Raw genomic sequence first — 17,410 nt, 5'->3', positions numbered from 1 at the left:
GATCAGTGGAAGATTCGAACGTGGATGGACAAAGGAGTGAGGGCTAGTATAGAAACGGTGTTGCCGTTGTTTATTTTTTTTCCCGTTAGCGCCTTAGTTATTTTACAATGTGTACACAGATATTTCTCTGTGCACATAGCACGTTATTAGATAAGGAAAAACGGATGAATTTTTCCTTATTTTGTAGCCTGTATTTTGTTTTTATTTGGTTAAAGAGGACCTTTCACCCTGGCTGTCGGGGCAGAGCCCGCCCGACCCCCTCAGTGGAGCCCCATATACTTATGCCTTCCACGAAGATCGCTCCTGGACCCGGTCCTGCTGCCGAAGAATCGCCGTCGGAAGCCCTGCACGCGCGTTATGCTAATTACCAGACATGAGTCCGACGTCCGTAGAGAATGACTGTTCCTGGCAGCACCAATTGGCGTGCCAATTTTTCAAAATGCCAGACAATTTCCCACAGTTGGTGTCGGTGTCTTCATATGCTCCAGGCTGCTCTATGCACTGGAGGCAGGCCTGGCGACTCCCATGATAGCCCCTCCCCTCGGTAATCCTCCATTTGAATCAAGCCTGGCCGCGTCACTGAGAGGAGGGGATATCATTACCGCCAACACTGCATAGAGTGGACTGTGCAAGTGGAAAAAACAGCACGAGAAGAAGGTGGCATTTTGAATAATGGACCATGCCACCAGGGTCTGTGGTAGTGGAAAATAAAATTCTGTTAGGAAATAGTATATTTGCTTTAAAGTTAAAATTAGAATAAAGTAAGGAAATAAATTAAACTAAAGAGTTACTCGGTCAATAAGGTTTAGTTGGAGTTCTACTTACTTCGGCACACTGGTAGATTAATCCACGTTGTGTTCTCACATCTTGCAGAACCTATCCGAGATTTACCCATGGAATAACCAGTACTGCACATGAAATAACATTTATTACCAGATTCATATTTAGGTTTAATTGATCCATAAATTCTGGCATTTGGAACACTAGGTGGAGATGTACAAGAGGTCGCTAAAGGCAAAAATATTAATAAATATTTAGTATATAAAAGGGTCAATATGTATATAAATAAATATATATAACTGTTTCATCATTGTTGGCCCCATATCCACTGTGTACATAGGGCGATGTGCAGCCAATAATGATTGATTATTGGTCAGGCAAAATATGAGATCAGCTGATCGCTGTAACTTTTATGGTACACAGGCCAATCATCATGAATTAACCTTCCTATGTGGATTGTTTCCAAATCTACCACACCAGTGTTTCTGCACCATAATATCAAGGGCACACCACATAGATACCAGGCCGACACTTTACAAAGTGTGCCCAGGGGAAACCATTACCACCAACACCATCTGACAGCCCAATCAAATCACTGCATTAGCCCCAGGGGTGTGGGATTATCCTGTTGAAACCAATGTGCCAGTGTGACCAGCATAGCAGTACTGGTCCCAGCTATTTCACGCATCTACTGCATTTCAACTGATTTGTTCATCAAGTTTCTTAGATTTTTTACAGTTTCAACAAAAAAAAATTCTCATGGAAGATACAGGAAGTGACAGAAATATTGTGCTCCATAAATTGCATGGAAATCACTACTATTGCCTTGTTCATTTCTTGTTATTCTTTTGGAGACTTCTGTAGTGTCAGTTTATTTTTTAAACGAAGATGAAATCATGTCAGGGTGTTTCCATCTTCTTGATAATAAGAAATAAAATCAAGGCGGTCTAGTAAATATCAACAGGTCCTCTAACCCTGAATTTGGAGATATAACTCTTATGTTAATCCATCTCTCCAACGCTGAGATATATGCACATTATTAGAAAAAGCCCAAAGTGCGTTCCCTTGGTCTGCAAAAGCCCAGTAACATTGAAACACTTTTCTCTTAACTATTACCCCTATGCCTGCATGTAAATGCTTACTTGTGAACATTGCTTAGAGATAAGCAAACCAAACTTCCTGAAATGGGGGCTGCACATATGTACATTACCTTACATCAAATGCCCAGGGGTTACCCATAATTCCTTGCAGCTAGGCATTTAGCTGCAGACCCCCCCCCCCCTCGCCGCCTGTTCCCCTTTGATGTCACACTTTCTTCTTCACTGTATATATTGTAGTAGGTCAACACTAGTGATGAGCGATTACTGTTCGATCAAATAGATATTCGATCGAATAGTAAGGTATTTGATCGAATCGAATACTATCGAATAGTTCGGTCAATATACGATAAATATTCGATGGGCAGATTGTACCTTATTTTGAGATGCATGGAGGAGAGAGAGGGAGGGGGAGAGAGAGACTCTCTTACTTTGGCATCATTTCCTGGGGTGAACCTGACTTGGTGAACCTTCAAGTGGTCGAATAGATGTTTTTCAGTGAACGAATACTTTTTCCCATAGACTTTAATGGGATCCAACAATCGATTGAATAGTCGAATATCGGGGAGATATTGGAACGAATATCGAATATTCGAATATTTCACTATTCGCTCATCACTAGTCAACACATACCTTAACAATTGCTAGAGAGAGCGAGGGAGAGGCAGAGTAAGAGAGGGTTATGGAAGGTTCAGGTACCAGGAACGGATAGAGAGTAGAAGTGTAAGTTGCGTACCTGTGAAATCACTCCTGACACTTTGTGTGTCAGTACACGCTGTTCTCTTGGGTAAAGTTAATCCTGTGAAGCACCTGTCAGGTAACATCATGTGGCCTGTTCTAAAAGTGGAATAGGTGTTATTTTCAATAACACTAGCTGTCCGACACAGTTTTAGAACAGGACACGTGATGTTACCTGGTCTGTGATGGACAGATTGAACTTCACCCAGAAGACCTGTGGAACTGTGGATTTATCTCTCGATAAAGGCAGAGGCTGAAACGTGTGTGTGTGTGTGTGTGTGGTGGGGAGTACCTCTGGTTTACATGTCCAGTGTTTTATACAGGTACTTGTTGTTATTTGCATCTTGCACTTTACTTGTATTCGTGTACTGTAGTTCTGCACCATATCACTTTAATAGGCATTTATGGTTAGTCTATATACATGCATACTGTAAGTTAAAAATTACTATTACCGTCTTTGTTTTCAGTTGTGGTTCATCTATGTGTTTCTTGCATTTGTATCTATTTTTATGGGTTTCTTTTTTTATAAATAAAATCATATTATGAGTTCATTATTTTTTGGCTTGGCACGTTCACTTGATAGGCGTTATATATATTTATTGTCAAGTCCCATCTTAGCTATTATGCTTTAATATGAGTGCCACACTACAGTGCTGTACCGACATCAGCCTGTTTTGTGGTGCTTTGCATGATATATATATATATGTTAGATATAGGGAGAGGCAGGGTTATAAAAGCTTGATTAGGTATCAGGGACATATAGAGAATAGTGTGAGAGTTAAAGTGTAAGCTCTGAATTTGCTACTCTCCTGTCACTTTGTGGGTCAGTACATGCTGTCCGCTGCTCTCCTGGGTGAAGGTAATCCTCTGAAGCATCTGCCAGATTACATCAGGAGGCCTGTTCTAAAACTATTTGAAAGCAGAATAAGGGCTTATTTCCATGTCCCATATTTTACGGGCCCTACGGATGGGAAAGCCCGCTGTGGCTGTGTCAGTAAAATGCCGCAGAGATTCAAACAGTTTCCCTGCTCCCAGCATGATATTGATACATCATGCCAGGTAGGGAAACACTTAATTACAGGGCTTCCCCATCTGTGGGGCCCTTAAAATACGGGACATGGGAATAAGCCCTAAGTCATTGTCAATGGAAGTCAGCACTCCATCAAGAGGGACTACCTCCTAGACTATTTACAAAATCTTGTACCCGGTACAAGAGGGGGGGGGGGTACACCCTTATGCAGGAGCCATGCAGATGGTGGGTTGCTGCAATCACCCGGCAGAGTCTGCACAGGTTCTTCTAAACATGCTTGAGGGTCTGTGTCTGAGACCGTTGCCAGTAGAGGAAGCCACCCCTACAGCACCGAATCCACCTCACCAGTCCCCCCTTCTTCCAAGGCAGCCCCCAAGTTGGAACCCAACTTCTCCCCTCCTTTAGTGACAGTCTTTCCACAGGTCAAGGGTTTTCTCTTGGCAATTCTCTTCACAATTACACAGCTTACACTACAACCCTCACACTATCCTTTACCTGTCCCTGATACCTAATCAACCTTCTATAACCCTCTCTAACCCTACCTCTACCTATCTGCCTCTAGCTAGTGTAAATGTATGTGTTCCCTTCACTGCACAAGAGCTGACTTCGTCCAATATATATATAGCGATACAGTGAAGGAGAAAGTATGATGTTGCTCGGGGGGAGAACTGCCCAAAGGGTATATAAGCCCCCTTCTTTGTCCCTGCTTTGCAAGCTGCTGATACAAGGATAAGGTATAGGCTTGATATCTGGCTCCTAAAATATGTGGATTTTGGCATCCTCTCACCATTGATGGCACATACAGTTGGGCACCTGTTAATGTAGAGGTGAGTTCTGGGGGAATAATTGCCACTATGGGAGAAGGTGCGCTGGTGGCAGCTACTTTAGAGACTCTGAGACTTGTTGAAGGAGCTGGTGAGGTGGAACTGGCAGCTGCAGGGATGGTTTCTGCTCCTGGGAGTTGGCTTCTTGGCAGTGGTGTCAAACACGTCAACCAAGGCTCGAGAAGGGTTCTGGGGATCTTCTTCCCACTCCCCCGACTCTGTGGAGACAGAGGAAGGCTCTGGTGGCAATACACCCAGTCAGGTAATTGTGTCAGCCCACTATGGCAATCGCATACGGGTGTACTCCACCTCCTCATTGGGTTCGAGATTGGGCATGAACTCTGGCAGGTTATTCGTTAGGGATTCGTTAGACAGGGATTCGTTAGAAGGCCCATCATAGAAAGCCATACCCCTTGTATCTGTCTGTGGTTAGCTACTGCTCAGGAGTATGCTTCACCAGGTTCCAGGTGGTCTAGATGTCTTCTGATGTCCCATTTTTGCTCCTTCTTTGTTCCAAACCATCTCTGAAAAGACAGAGGTGGAGTAAAAGGAGAGGGTGCTGGTGCAGGAGAGACTGACTGTCCTCTTCCTAGCAAACATAAGGATTGGTCACTAAAGGTTTTTGAAGGGGGCTCAATAAAGCTTGTTGGTCTTGGTGGGATAGTTGTATTCTAATAGTATGATGGCCTCAGTGGGACTGCTGCACCCTGGTTGTGTGGAGCATAATTTACATTAATGTCCATGCTCCATGCTGTCTCCCAGTATGATGGTGGTGTATTGTGGGCAACTGCCTCCTCTTCCCAGTTGGGCTTGGCAGTGTTGACAAGGGCCACACTTGCCATGAATCTCTTTCCTCAGGCCCTGCCAAAAGGCCCTGCTCGTGAATAGCCGGACTCCAGGTAAGTAGCTCACGGGGGAGCACCTGCACCCCGCTCACCACCATACTTTCTTTGAGTCTACTTTGATTCTCCTTCAGGGACAGAAACATAGGGGCAGAGACTCAGCTCCCTAGGGGCGGAAACACAGTGATGTAGATGCAGTTCTCTATTGGTGTTCACCATGCTTTTCTTGTGCAGGTTTTGATTTAGGTGTCTGGAAAAATATGCCGCAAAGGCGCAAACAGAAATGCTCCAAAGAGTCAAATGTGACATTAAAAAGAACTTTTTTTTCCCAGTGAAAGAGCCTCAATAGTCCCACTGTTAAAGCTGCAATGAGTTAACTGTTTGGTTCGGACAAGCCTGAACTTTACCTTCAGAAAACCTTCTGAACTGAACTTTTGAAAAGTTTTTTTTTTTTTTTTTTAAGTTTGCTCTAGTTATATCTATTGATTAAGGGTCTGCCTTGACTTTAGTAAAAAAAAAAAGCTGCTGACAGGTCTGCTTCAACATGCAGACTTGTGTCTTTTTATCCAGTGCGATAAATAAAGAATTATATTTGAAGGGAGCCCTGGGGCCCACCAGCTTCAAGTTGTGCCACGGAATGTCACCAAATCATGTTGTTGTGAATGGTTTATACTCTCACAACATAAATATGTTGCGATTACAGAAATATTAAGGGTAGAGTGGCAGAGTGATAAGACGGCACTGTGCGGTAGTGGTGGTGCTTGTGGCAGGCAACAGTCCAAGCAGATAGTAAGGAATATCCCGGCACTCACCAATATTCTTAGTGTACTTTTATCAGCTCACAACCTGATGAAGGCCACAGACCGAAACGCCGCATCCTCCTTGTTTGTACCTGTATGATTTGACACTGCAATAAAAGTACACTAAGAATATTGGTGAGTTCCGGGATATTCCTTACTATATTAAGGATAGAAACACACTGGATCAGTGGCGGATTTCCAGCTGCAAATTCGCAACGAAATCTGCTGCGGATCCCTTGCCTGTCATTTTCAATGAGATTACATACTCGCAGCGGGATGTCAGTCAGCCTCCTTAACAACCCCCCCGCCAGCTGGAGCATACATTACCTGTTCCATGCTCCGGCTTGCTTCGGGGGCTCCCGTCGTCTGGACGTCCTGCTTAGCCAATCAGTGGCTGTGGCGGGGCAGCGCCGGGAATGTCCATCTGGGAACCCTAGAAGCAAGCCGGAGCATGGAACAGGTAATTGTATGCTCCAGCCCGCGGGGGGTTAAGGGGGCTGCCACTTACATACTTGCAGTGGGATGTCAATCCCACTGCGAGTATGTAATCTTATTGAAAATTACAGGCAAGGGATCCGCAGCGGATCCGGTGTGTGTGTGTGAATCTAGCCTAAGACACAAAAGAAAAAAGTCAAATCTATTGTTTGGGTACAAAGGAAAATAATATTCTTCTTCTTATCGCAGATAATCATTGGTGACAATAGAGAAAGCAGAATGACATATTTTCTGCTTTCACTTACTTCCAATGTTTGATGGTTATATACAGTACATCATATCTACTCTACCTTTACTTACCCATTGTAGATTAATAATTATTGTAGATATTTTTTGTCTGTGACTGTTGTCATATCATTTCAGATTTATAAAGCAGGAAAACTTACTAATACAAGTTGGAATATTCATCCACTCTCCCCTTACGCAACTAGCAGAATCTTCTCCAGAGAGCTGGAATCCTTTTTCACATTCATATTTAGCTATTTCGCCATGGTTAAATATTTTATTTTTTTCTGCAACAGTTGCATTTGTAACTTCTGGAGGCTGCGGACATGGATTTTCTAAAGAATCAAAATAAATCCGTTTACATTATTTGCTTGTGGTAGCAGTGACTCTCTATTTAGGAAGTGCTTGGCTGCTTTTTCACTCTGTTTTATTAGAGCATGTCAATTGGATATTTGTGACTGTTGTCTCACACAACACAACCCCATTTATTTTGCTTAGCTATAATGCAGCATGACACACTCACCGGGATGTGGCAATCTTTGGTCCTGCAACTCCTTTAACAGCAGCCGCACTTTACATTGTCGGCTATGGTAAATTGGAATAAGGGCACACCCGAATGCGCCCGCATTCCAATTCAAAAGAAATAACGTTCATCTTGCCGGTACAGCAGTACCGTCCGGGATGAACTTCACTTGAGCGGCCGTTCTGTGAAGAGGCCGTGTCACAGAATGACCGCTGTCATACATAGTGTGAAACTGGCCTTAAAGTGAATGTACCTGCTTGTAATGCAATTTTTTATTATCTTGTCGGCTGTGGCACGGTATTTTAAGCCACTCTGTGCCATTTTCTTCTTGCGTACTCAGGGCCAATTCTGGGGTCTCTGCCGCCTGAGGCGGCCGCCCCGAGTGATGGCCGGCATCACCCTCCTCCCCCTCCCCCCCCAGCCAGCCTCTCACCTGTCCCACGCCGCAGCCGGCCCGCGCTCTCTGCTGTCTCCACATCCCGTCAGGTCCCCCGACGTCACCCTGCAGCTGTCACGGACCTCCAGGCTGTGGTGAGTGAGTGGTGTGATCGGGTCGCGTGACCCGGTCACACCAGCGCGTCCCCCACCGACCCTGGGCACTCACCACAGCCTGGAGGTGCGTGATAGCTGCAGTGTGACGTCGCGGGACCTGACGGGATGTGGAGAGCGCGGGCGACGGGACAGGTGAGCGGCCGCTGTCATTTTTGTTAAGTGATACTTAACAAAAATGACAGCAGGGGGGACATAATGCCGCCCCCCTGCCGGACCGCAAAATCTGCCGCCTGAGGCGGAAGGCTCATTCCGCCACATGGCAGAAGCGGGCCTGTGCGTACTGGCCCACTGGAGTGTAATGATATCCCCCTCCCCTGCAGGGGTATCGTCACACTGTGCATATAGTGGGCCGGGGCATATAGTGTACCGGGGCACAAGAAGAAAATGGCGACGTATATGAGTGCTGGACAAGGGAAGCAGCTCGCTCAGGAGCACCAGCACTACGTTGCACACTGCTCACCATGCTTTCTTTGAGTCTTTCACTTTCATACAGGAGAGTAAACACAGGGGTAGAGACATAGCCTTGTAGGGGAGGCTTTGTCCAAACCAAACCTAAGGGCCCTTTTACACACACAGATATCTGAAAGATTATGTGACAGATTTTTTAAGTCAAAGCCAGGAATGGATTTGAAAAGAGGACAAATCTCAGTCTTTCCTTTATGACCTGTTCTCTGTTTATAGTCTTTTTCTGGCTTTGACTTTAAAAATCTGCCACATAATCTGTCCGATATCTGAGTGTGTAAAAGTAAAAACCCAAACTTTTCAACAAATGTCTGGCAAACCTTTGATTATAATTTTTTCCTGATTTATTGATCATTTTAGTATAATGCCATAGTGGTGACTTGACATTTGACCTGTACTACAGATATTTTATTTTATCAGCACATATTTCTGTAAATATTTTATGTACAAAAAAAAAATACACAAAACTAACTAACTTACGGATGCACTCTGGAGGTTGTTCCCATTTTCCTTCAATACACCGAATTGTTGGAGAGCCGTGTATCTTATATCCTCTGACACACGTCATGGTAACATTGTCATTGCTATAATACGCTTCCTTTGGATCCTTGATTTCAGCATTTATTGGGTGATATGGGAAAGGACACTTTTTTTGTTTTTCTAGATGTTGATAAAAAAAAAAAAAAGAATTGATGAGCATCGGTTCTCAGAATGAAAGACTCTGAAGCTGTGTTCACACATGGTATTTTTTAATGCGTTTTTCCTTTTTACTTTACGTAAACCAAAATAGTGGGAAAACACAGCAAAAACACATAAAAACATGGCTTCATCTGAAATAGGCACACAGCAAAAAGGAAACAGAGATTCAAAACTTACCTTGATTTTCATTGACACCTGGTAGGGGGTCACTGGCCTCTGATTGGTCAGATTTCCCATAAAAAAAAAAAAAAAAAAAAAACTGTTTTGTCATTAGACATCAGACACAAACGTATTCACAGTCCTATGTAAGTATCACCCCCTCCCGTCAGCTCCCTTTACCATACAGTCTCATGTAATTAACATTATCCCCTCCACTCAGCTCATTCATCACACAGTCCTATGTAAATACAATTTACCCCCTTTTGGCTTCCATGACAATAATATCCCTTTTAACCTCCCCTAAAATCCCTATTAGACGTGCCAATATTAAGGAGCAAGCAAGTGACGACCTGGGAGTAGTGGGAGGGGATACCCAGACGATCCTTATATCCTCCAAGTGGCCTGTAGAAGCTAGCAGCGGTTTGCTGACACCACTCTTCTGCATAGATGGCCCCCTCTTCTCCCCCCCAAAGATGGCCCCCTCTCCTCCCCTTATAAATGGCCCCCTCTCCCCTCCCATAGATGGCCCCCTCTCCCCCTATAGATGGTCGTCTCTCCCACCCCATTATAAATGGCCCCCTCTTCCCTCTCTCCCCTCCCCTTATAGATGGCCCCCTCTTCCCCTCTCCACCTCTTATAGATGGCCCCCTCTTCTCCGCCCCCCTATAAATGGCCCCCTCTTCACCTCTCCCTCTTATAGATGGCCCCCTCTCCCCTCTGTGCACAGCAGATACAAAGACACAACTCGCTCCCCCAGCGATCCTCTCCTTCTTCAGGCTCCGCCTGGTCCCCGGCTCATGCACAGCTGCCGGGGGTGTCTCGCCCTATCCCAGGCAGCGCGTGCATAAGAGAGCTCCCTGCTCGCCAGGGCTGGGACTTCCGGCACAGGGAGCATCTCTAACGTGCGCTCCCTTACCGGAAGTCCCAGCCACAGAAGGAGGAGCACGGGACCAGCCCCTGAAAGCCACCCGCCTTTCTGGCATTTGCCAGAAGTGCCCTATGGCCAGTCCGGCCCTGCAGAGAGTTCAAGTTCGTGTGATTCCCAACTTATTGCAAGTTTACTTATCTCTAAGCGCTTATACATAGTCCAAGGAAAATGTAAGAAAGCGGGAGTCAGGTAGCATGGCAACGCTCTAGTAAACAAAAAGAAGTTTTGGCTTACCTTGACAATTCGGTGGGGGACCCCACCCATAGTAAAAACACTGTCCCAATTCTGACTCCGGCCTTTGTCCTTGGGGACACGTATATTTAATAACATCCCCATCTTTGTAGGAGATACGGTTATAGTTGCAGGTAATAGCTGAGGGACACAAATTGCAAATTGTTCTCCACATGAAATGATAGGAGCATCGCAAACATAAAATATACTGTATAATGGTGGTGTCCCACCACAGGTGTTTCTTACCTCTCCTGTGCACCTCTCAGAAAGCTTCCTCTTTTCAGGTTAAGTGGCGATGAAGTACTTTTCGCCACTAGATGTCAGTATCTTTTATATGTACAGTGGTACCTCTGTTCTCGAACTTAATTGGTTCCGGGAGGCAGTTTGAGTACCAAGTATTGTCTTTCCATAGGAAATAATGTAAATGTGTATAATTGGTTCCAGCACCCACCTATAATTACCTACAGTACCCATATATTACATTGAAAAGTGCCCAGTGTATTCACTACAACACATTACAGAACAGAACTATACTGTACAGTAGTCACCGACTCCTCACTTTATCCTTTATTGTATAGAGTCCCCCCCATCTCAGCACTGTAACGGATGGGAGATGGTTGTGCACTGACTGTACAGCTACTGTACTGTATATGCACACCAGCAGTCTTATACAGTACTGTACAGGATGGGAGATGGTGGTGCACTGACTGTACTACTACTGCACTGTATATGCACTCCGGCAGTCTTATACTGTACAGGATGGGAGATGGCGGTGCACTGACTGTGCTACTACTGTACTGTATATGCACTCCAGCAGTCTTATACAGTACAGGATGGGAGATGGTGGTGCACTGACTGTACTACTACTGCACTGTATATGCATTCCAGCAGTCTTATACAGTACTGTACAGGATGGGAGATGGTGGTGCACTGACTGTACTACTACTGCACTGTATATGCACTCCAGCAGTCTTATACTGTACAGGATGGGAGATGGCGGTGCACTGACTGTGCTACTACTGTACTGTATATGCACTCCAGCAGTCTTATACAGTACAGGATGGGAGATGGTGGTGCACTGACTGTGCTACTACTGTACTGTATATGCACTCCAGCAGTCCTATACACTACAGGATAGGAGATGGTGGTGCACTGACTGTAATACTACTGTACTGTATATGCACTCCGGCAGTCTTATACAGTACAGGATGGGAGATGGTGGTGCACTGACAGTACAGCTACTGTACTGTATATGCACACCAGCAGTCTTATACAGTACTGTACAGGATGGGAGATGGTGGTGCACTGACTGTACTACTACTGAACTGTATATGCACTCCGGCAGTCTTATACTGTACAGGATGGGAGATGGCGGTGCACTGACTGTGCTACTACTGTACTGTATATGCACTCCAGCAGTCTTATACACTACAGGATGGGAGATGGTGGTGCACTGACTGTACTACTACTGCACTGTATATGCATTCCAGCAGTCTTATACAGTACTGTACAGGATGGGAGATGGTGGTGCACTGACTGTACTACTACTGCACTGTATATGCACTCCAGCAGTCTTATACTGTACAGGATGGGAGATGGCGGTGCACTGACTGTGCTACTACTGTACTGTATATGCACTCCAGCAGTCTTATACACTACAGGATAGGAGATGGTGGTGCACTGACTGTAATACTACTGTACTGTATATGCACTCCGGCAGTCTTATACAGTACAGGATGGGAGATGGTGGTGCACTGACTGTACAGCTACTGTACTGTATATGCACACCAGCAGTCTTATACAGTACTGTACAGGATGGGAGATGGTGGTGCACTGACTGTACTACTACTGCACTGTATATGCACTCCGGCAGTCTTATACTGTACAGGATGGGAGATGGCGGTGCACTGACTGTGCTACTACTGTACTGTATATGCACTCCAGCAGTCTTATACAGTACAGGATGGGAGATGGTGGTGCACTGACTGTGCTACTACTGTACTGTATATGCACTCCAGCAGTCTTATACACTACAGGATAGGAGATGGTGGTGCACTGACTGTAATACTACTGTACTGTATATGCACTCCGGCAGTCTTATACAGTACAGGATGGGAGATGGTGGTGCACTGACTGTACAGCTACTGTACTGTATATGCACACCAGCAGTCTTATACAGTACTGTACAGGATGGGAGATGGTGGTGCACTGACTGTACTACTACTGCACTGTATATGCACTCCGGCAGTCTTATACTGTACAGGATGGGAGATGGCGGTGCACTGACTGTGCTACTACTGTACTGTATATGCACTCCAGCAGTCTTATACACTACAGGATGGGAGATGGTGGTGCACTGACTGTACTACTACTGCACTGTATATGCATTCCAGCAGTCTTATACAGTACTGTACAGGATGGGAGATGGTGGTGCACTGACTGTACTACTACTGCACTGTATATGCACTCCAGCAGTCTTATACTGTACAGGATGGGAGATGGCGGTGCACTGACTGTGCTACTACTGTACTGTATATGCACTCCAGCAGTCTTATACAGTACAGGATGGGAGATGGTGGTGCACTGACTGTGCTACTACTGTACTGTATATGCACTCCAGCAGTCTTATACTGTACAGGATGGGAGATGGCGGTGCACTGACTGTGCTACTACTGTACTGTATATGCACTCCAGCAGTCTTATACACTACAGGATAGGAGATGGTGGTGCACTGACTGTAATACTACTGTACTGTATATGCACTCCGGCAGTCTTATACAGTACAGGATGGGAGATGGTGGTGCACTGACTGTACTACTATTGTACTGTATATGCATTCCAGCAGTCTTATACAGTACAGGATGGGAGATGGTGGTGCACTGACTGTAATACTACTGCACTGTATATGCACTCCGGCACTGTATATGCACTCCGGCAGTCTTATACAGTACAGGATGGGAGATGGTGGTGCACTGACTGTACTACTACTGTACTGTATATGCACTCCAGCAGTCTTATACTGTACAGTACTGTATATGAAGCCTCACTAGTGCTAAACTCACCAGATACTACCCACCATCCAAGCTCGCAAAAACATTCACATACTGAGTACTTCAAGACTTGGTGCCCGAAAAGTGTTTGAGAACCGAGCAACAGTTTGAGAACCAAAGCAAACTTTCCGTGAAAAGTACTTGCTGGAGTTCCTCTGCACTACGCCAGCCTTTAACGGGCTTGTGTCGGTATATCCAGGGGTGGACACATACCACTCCTGGCAGGAACCTTGCCGTACCCTTACGCCAAGGATAGTCTAAGGGTTAATCCCTAAAGACTTCAATGTGCTGTAAATAACATGAACAGCGATCAGTGGCGGCATCTTGTGGGCAAAAAGTAAAGGTGCAGTTAGACTAAAGACAGCATAGGAACCTCTTGTAAAATACCTTCAGGGCCAACTGAACTAAAAGCAGAGGCCAGCAGTGATACATGGGTTCTGGGACATTACATCAGCATGGTTAAACATATGAAAATTAGTAACAGATTCTGTACCCTTTTATTATGGATGCTAACGAACCACCAACATTCAGGCAACACGCTTGCATTTACATCCTATGGGTCAGGAGAGGAACTGCAGCATGAGGGAGCAGCAGCAGTGCAGCAGTAAATGAATGCAGAAAACAGGGCATGGGACAGTTAACCATTGTGAGTTAACGGCCGCCATTACAAGTCCATTGCAATAGATAATTATTTGTATTATAATAATATTGTAATGAACTGTTATTTCTGTGACCTACAAATATAGCCTACCTAAAGCAGGTTGCAATAGCAAATCTATCATGGCAGTAACAGAAGCCTTCAGAAAGCAGCTAATCCTTTCCCTGCAATTAAGACACAGGATGGTGATCAGACCTTGGAAGTTAAGCTTTTAGATTTTTTTTTTCTTTTTTGTTTGTTTTAGGCTATATTCACACTATATAAAATTATGGCCGTTGTTGCCATCGGCAACAACGGCCGTACTTTGTGCGGGGTGAATGCCTCTACTTCAATGGGATCCCGACCGGAGCGTCGTATACGTATACACATCGTATACGCTCCGGCCGGGATCCCATGCGGACCCGCAAATAACGGATTCAGTGAATTGCGGCCACAGAGAGACCTGTCAGTTCACACAATGAAGCGAGCAGCTCCGGCCGCAAGCTTCATTGTGTGCTGTGTGAAGTTCTGATGCGGGCGCGCGCTGATGCACCCACATCAGAACACTGTGGCCGGAAAGATCATCCGGCTGGAACTTAAGTACCGGCCGGGATGACCTAAGCAGAGACCGGCCGTTCCATGACCCGGCCGGGTCACGGAACGGCCGGTCTCTTTACGTTGTGTGAACATAGCCTAAACAGAAAAAATGTTCATGGAATTTTAAAGGTCATCATTTTTCTTTATACCCACATATACATACACATAGGTTTTTACTCTTTCTACAGAAGAAAAATATAGTAAAAAACAAATAGGTGTGCCCAAAATTAGGCCATGTTCACATGGCGTATAACTCCGTCCATTCCGTGACCCGGATTACAGAATGGCCGTTGTTACTGAAGATCATCCCGGCCGGTACTGCATTTCTGGTGAATTCAGTGTGTGCCTGCATCCCAATTCACCTCTGCACACAATGGAGCGTGCAGCTGGAGCTGCACGCTCCATTGTGTGAACTGACATGTTCTGTGTGGTCGCTATTCAATGAATAGCAGCCGCAGAAAACTGACTTGTCAGTTTTTTGAGCGGCCGGATGGAATAAGGGCTGGAGCGTATACTGTGTGTATATGCTCCGGACGAGATTCCATTCATTCTAATACAACATATGTTTAGCATAAATCACAGCCGTTGTTGGCGTGATTTATGCTAAACATACGTTGTGTGAACATGGCCTTAATCTGTATTCATCTAACCTTTTCTATATCTTTATATCTTTTCTATAATTTATGTGGCTTATTATTCGTCTTCAGCTTCTAGAAGATAGAGGCATGAGACTTACGTATACAGCTGGGCTCCTCCGACCATTTCCCGTTGAGACAATGAGCAATTCTTATACGATTTCGGCTTTCTGTCATGAATCCCTTATTGCATTCATACTGCAAATATTCTTCACTCCCAAACAGATTTTTAGTCGGAATAATTTTTCCATCTGAAAGTTCAGGAGCCTTACATTGTCCTGGAATCAAGAAGAAACACAATAGTTGTAGGAAATACGAACGTCTTATGTTTTTTTGTTACAAAATTAAGTTTACAAAATTTTGGACAAAACAATCACCCTTTTTTAAGGGGCATAGGCTAGCATTGCTCGGAGAAGGATATGTTCTCTTAGAGCTCCTGCTATAATACCACCTTAATCAACTGCTGTATGCCCTGCAGGAAGTGGTGTATTTTTTCCAGTCTGACACAGTGCTCTTTGCTGCCACCTCTGTCCATGTCAGGAACTGTCCAGAGCAGTAGCAAATCCCCATAGAAAACCTTTCCTGCTCTGGACAGTTCCTGTCATGGACAGAGGTGGCAGCAGAGAGCACTGTGTCATACTGCAAAGAATACATCACTTCCTGCACTACATACAGCAGCTGATAAGTACTGGAAGGCTTCAGATTTTTAAATAGAGGTAAATAACAAATCTACATAACTTTCTAACAGCGGTTGATTTGAAAACTTTCTTTTTTTCACCCGCAGTACCTCTTCAACTAACTCAACTGCCCCTGGATCTACTCACCCCCCCCCCCCCATACTTCACTTTTTTTATTCTGCATTAACAGTAAAACTATAATGTGAACCAACAGCCCATAGTTGGAGAAAATAAAAGCATTATTGCTAAATATCAGGAGTCAAGTGAATATAAAAAAGTTATTAGGTAAGAGAGCGTCCTTCTGTACTCACAAGGCTATCCTTGGACAGGATAGGGGACAAGTAAGTGATCACAGAGTGTCCAACCTCCTGGCTTCTCCAGATCGCCCCCTAGCTCTCACCGGAGCCTCCATGGGTTACGCAAATGAATATGACATATAACTAATAAAACTTACTAGAACATTTGGCTGGAGTAAAGTCTCCTCCAGGAAGACACATTCTTTCTCCATCTCTCCTTCCATCTGGTGTTCGGTAATTATATCTACATCGAAACTTCACTTTTTCTCCTTCCAGAATATCCTGTTGTGCATTTGTACGGTAGCCATTTACAACATAAGCTTTCCTGTATGAACAGAGTCCTAAAACAAATCACGACATTTCCTGTCAGTTCCTTGTGACTTCTAGGCATGGTATCATGGTGATATCTGCCCCCTATGTCCCATCTTTCCTCAGAGTGTATTCACATGACAGATTTTAATTTGTTTCTGTACACACGCTGCAAAACCAGCCTAAAGGGTGCGTTCACACCTACAGGATCCGCAGTAGATTTGATGGTGCAGATTTGATGCTGTGTTCAGTTATTTCAATGAAATCTGCTGCGGGTCCGGTGTGAAGTGTGAACGTACCCTTATTCTGAAATGCTGGGAGTAAGGCCGGGGTCACACAATGTGTAATGAGAACCTTTCTGAAGACAGCCTGAAGCATTGGGTCAGCGCAGAGTCACAGAAGAAGCCCCGGGCAGTAAGTATAATGGATCAGCTTCCTGCGATCGTATTGCGGGGGAGTTTACCCTCCCCCATTGGGAAGGGAAGGCTTTTAAAATCAATCTAGAAATTTGTTGCCAGCAGTGGCTATATATATATATATATATATATATATATATATATATATATACCCACTCAATAATGTACAGTGGCAGGGAATTCAGCAATAGACTGATGTTTCTGCTCCTATACGCATTTTCCATTGCATGCTACCTAAATACACATGCACGACGGAGATGCACATGCCGTGACCTGAGGTTGCTAGGTGTTGTTGCCTTGTACCAAGGTGTAAGAAGAGAAAAGAAAACACGCAGTGGGACACTACACTGCTACTGATTAAACTGACAGTATAGTGATTACAGTGCAGTTACATCCAGTGACTGACAG

At 44.8% G+C, this 17,410-nt stretch overlaps 1 protein-coding gene across 1 annotated transcript in view; it reads right to left on the bottom strand.

Annotated features, from left to right (window-relative positions):
* The window catches only part of LOC138789357 (coagulation factor XIII B chain-like), a 99,578-nt gene that overhangs the window by 27,970 nt on the left and 54,198 nt on the right, over positions 1 to 17,410 (bottom strand). The window contains exons 8-12 of the mRNA XM_069967967.1: positions 10,389 to 10,526; positions 9,245 to 9,283; positions 8,849 to 9,028; positions 6,993 to 7,166; positions 826 to 1,008 (exon numbers count right to left, since the gene is read on the bottom strand). Of these exons, the coding sequence (XP_069824068.1) occupies positions 826 to 1,008; positions 6,993 to 7,166; positions 8,849 to 9,028; positions 9,245 to 9,283; positions 10,389 to 10,526 (714 nt within the window). The remainder of the gene's footprint in view (positions 1 to 825; positions 1,009 to 6,992; positions 7,167 to 8,848; positions 9,029 to 9,244; positions 9,284 to 10,388; positions 10,527 to 17,410) is intronic.

This window comes from Dendropsophus ebraccatus, chromosome 4, assembly GCF_027789765.1.
Source record: "Dendropsophus ebraccatus isolate aDenEbr1 chromosome 4, aDenEbr1.pat, whole genome shotgun sequence".
Taxonomy (NCBI): domain Eukaryota; kingdom Metazoa; phylum Chordata; class Amphibia; order Anura; family Hylidae; genus Dendropsophus; species Dendropsophus ebraccatus.
The sequence above is the reverse complement of the archived record's forward strand: the minus strand, read 5'-3'. Positions and strand labels throughout refer to the sequence as shown.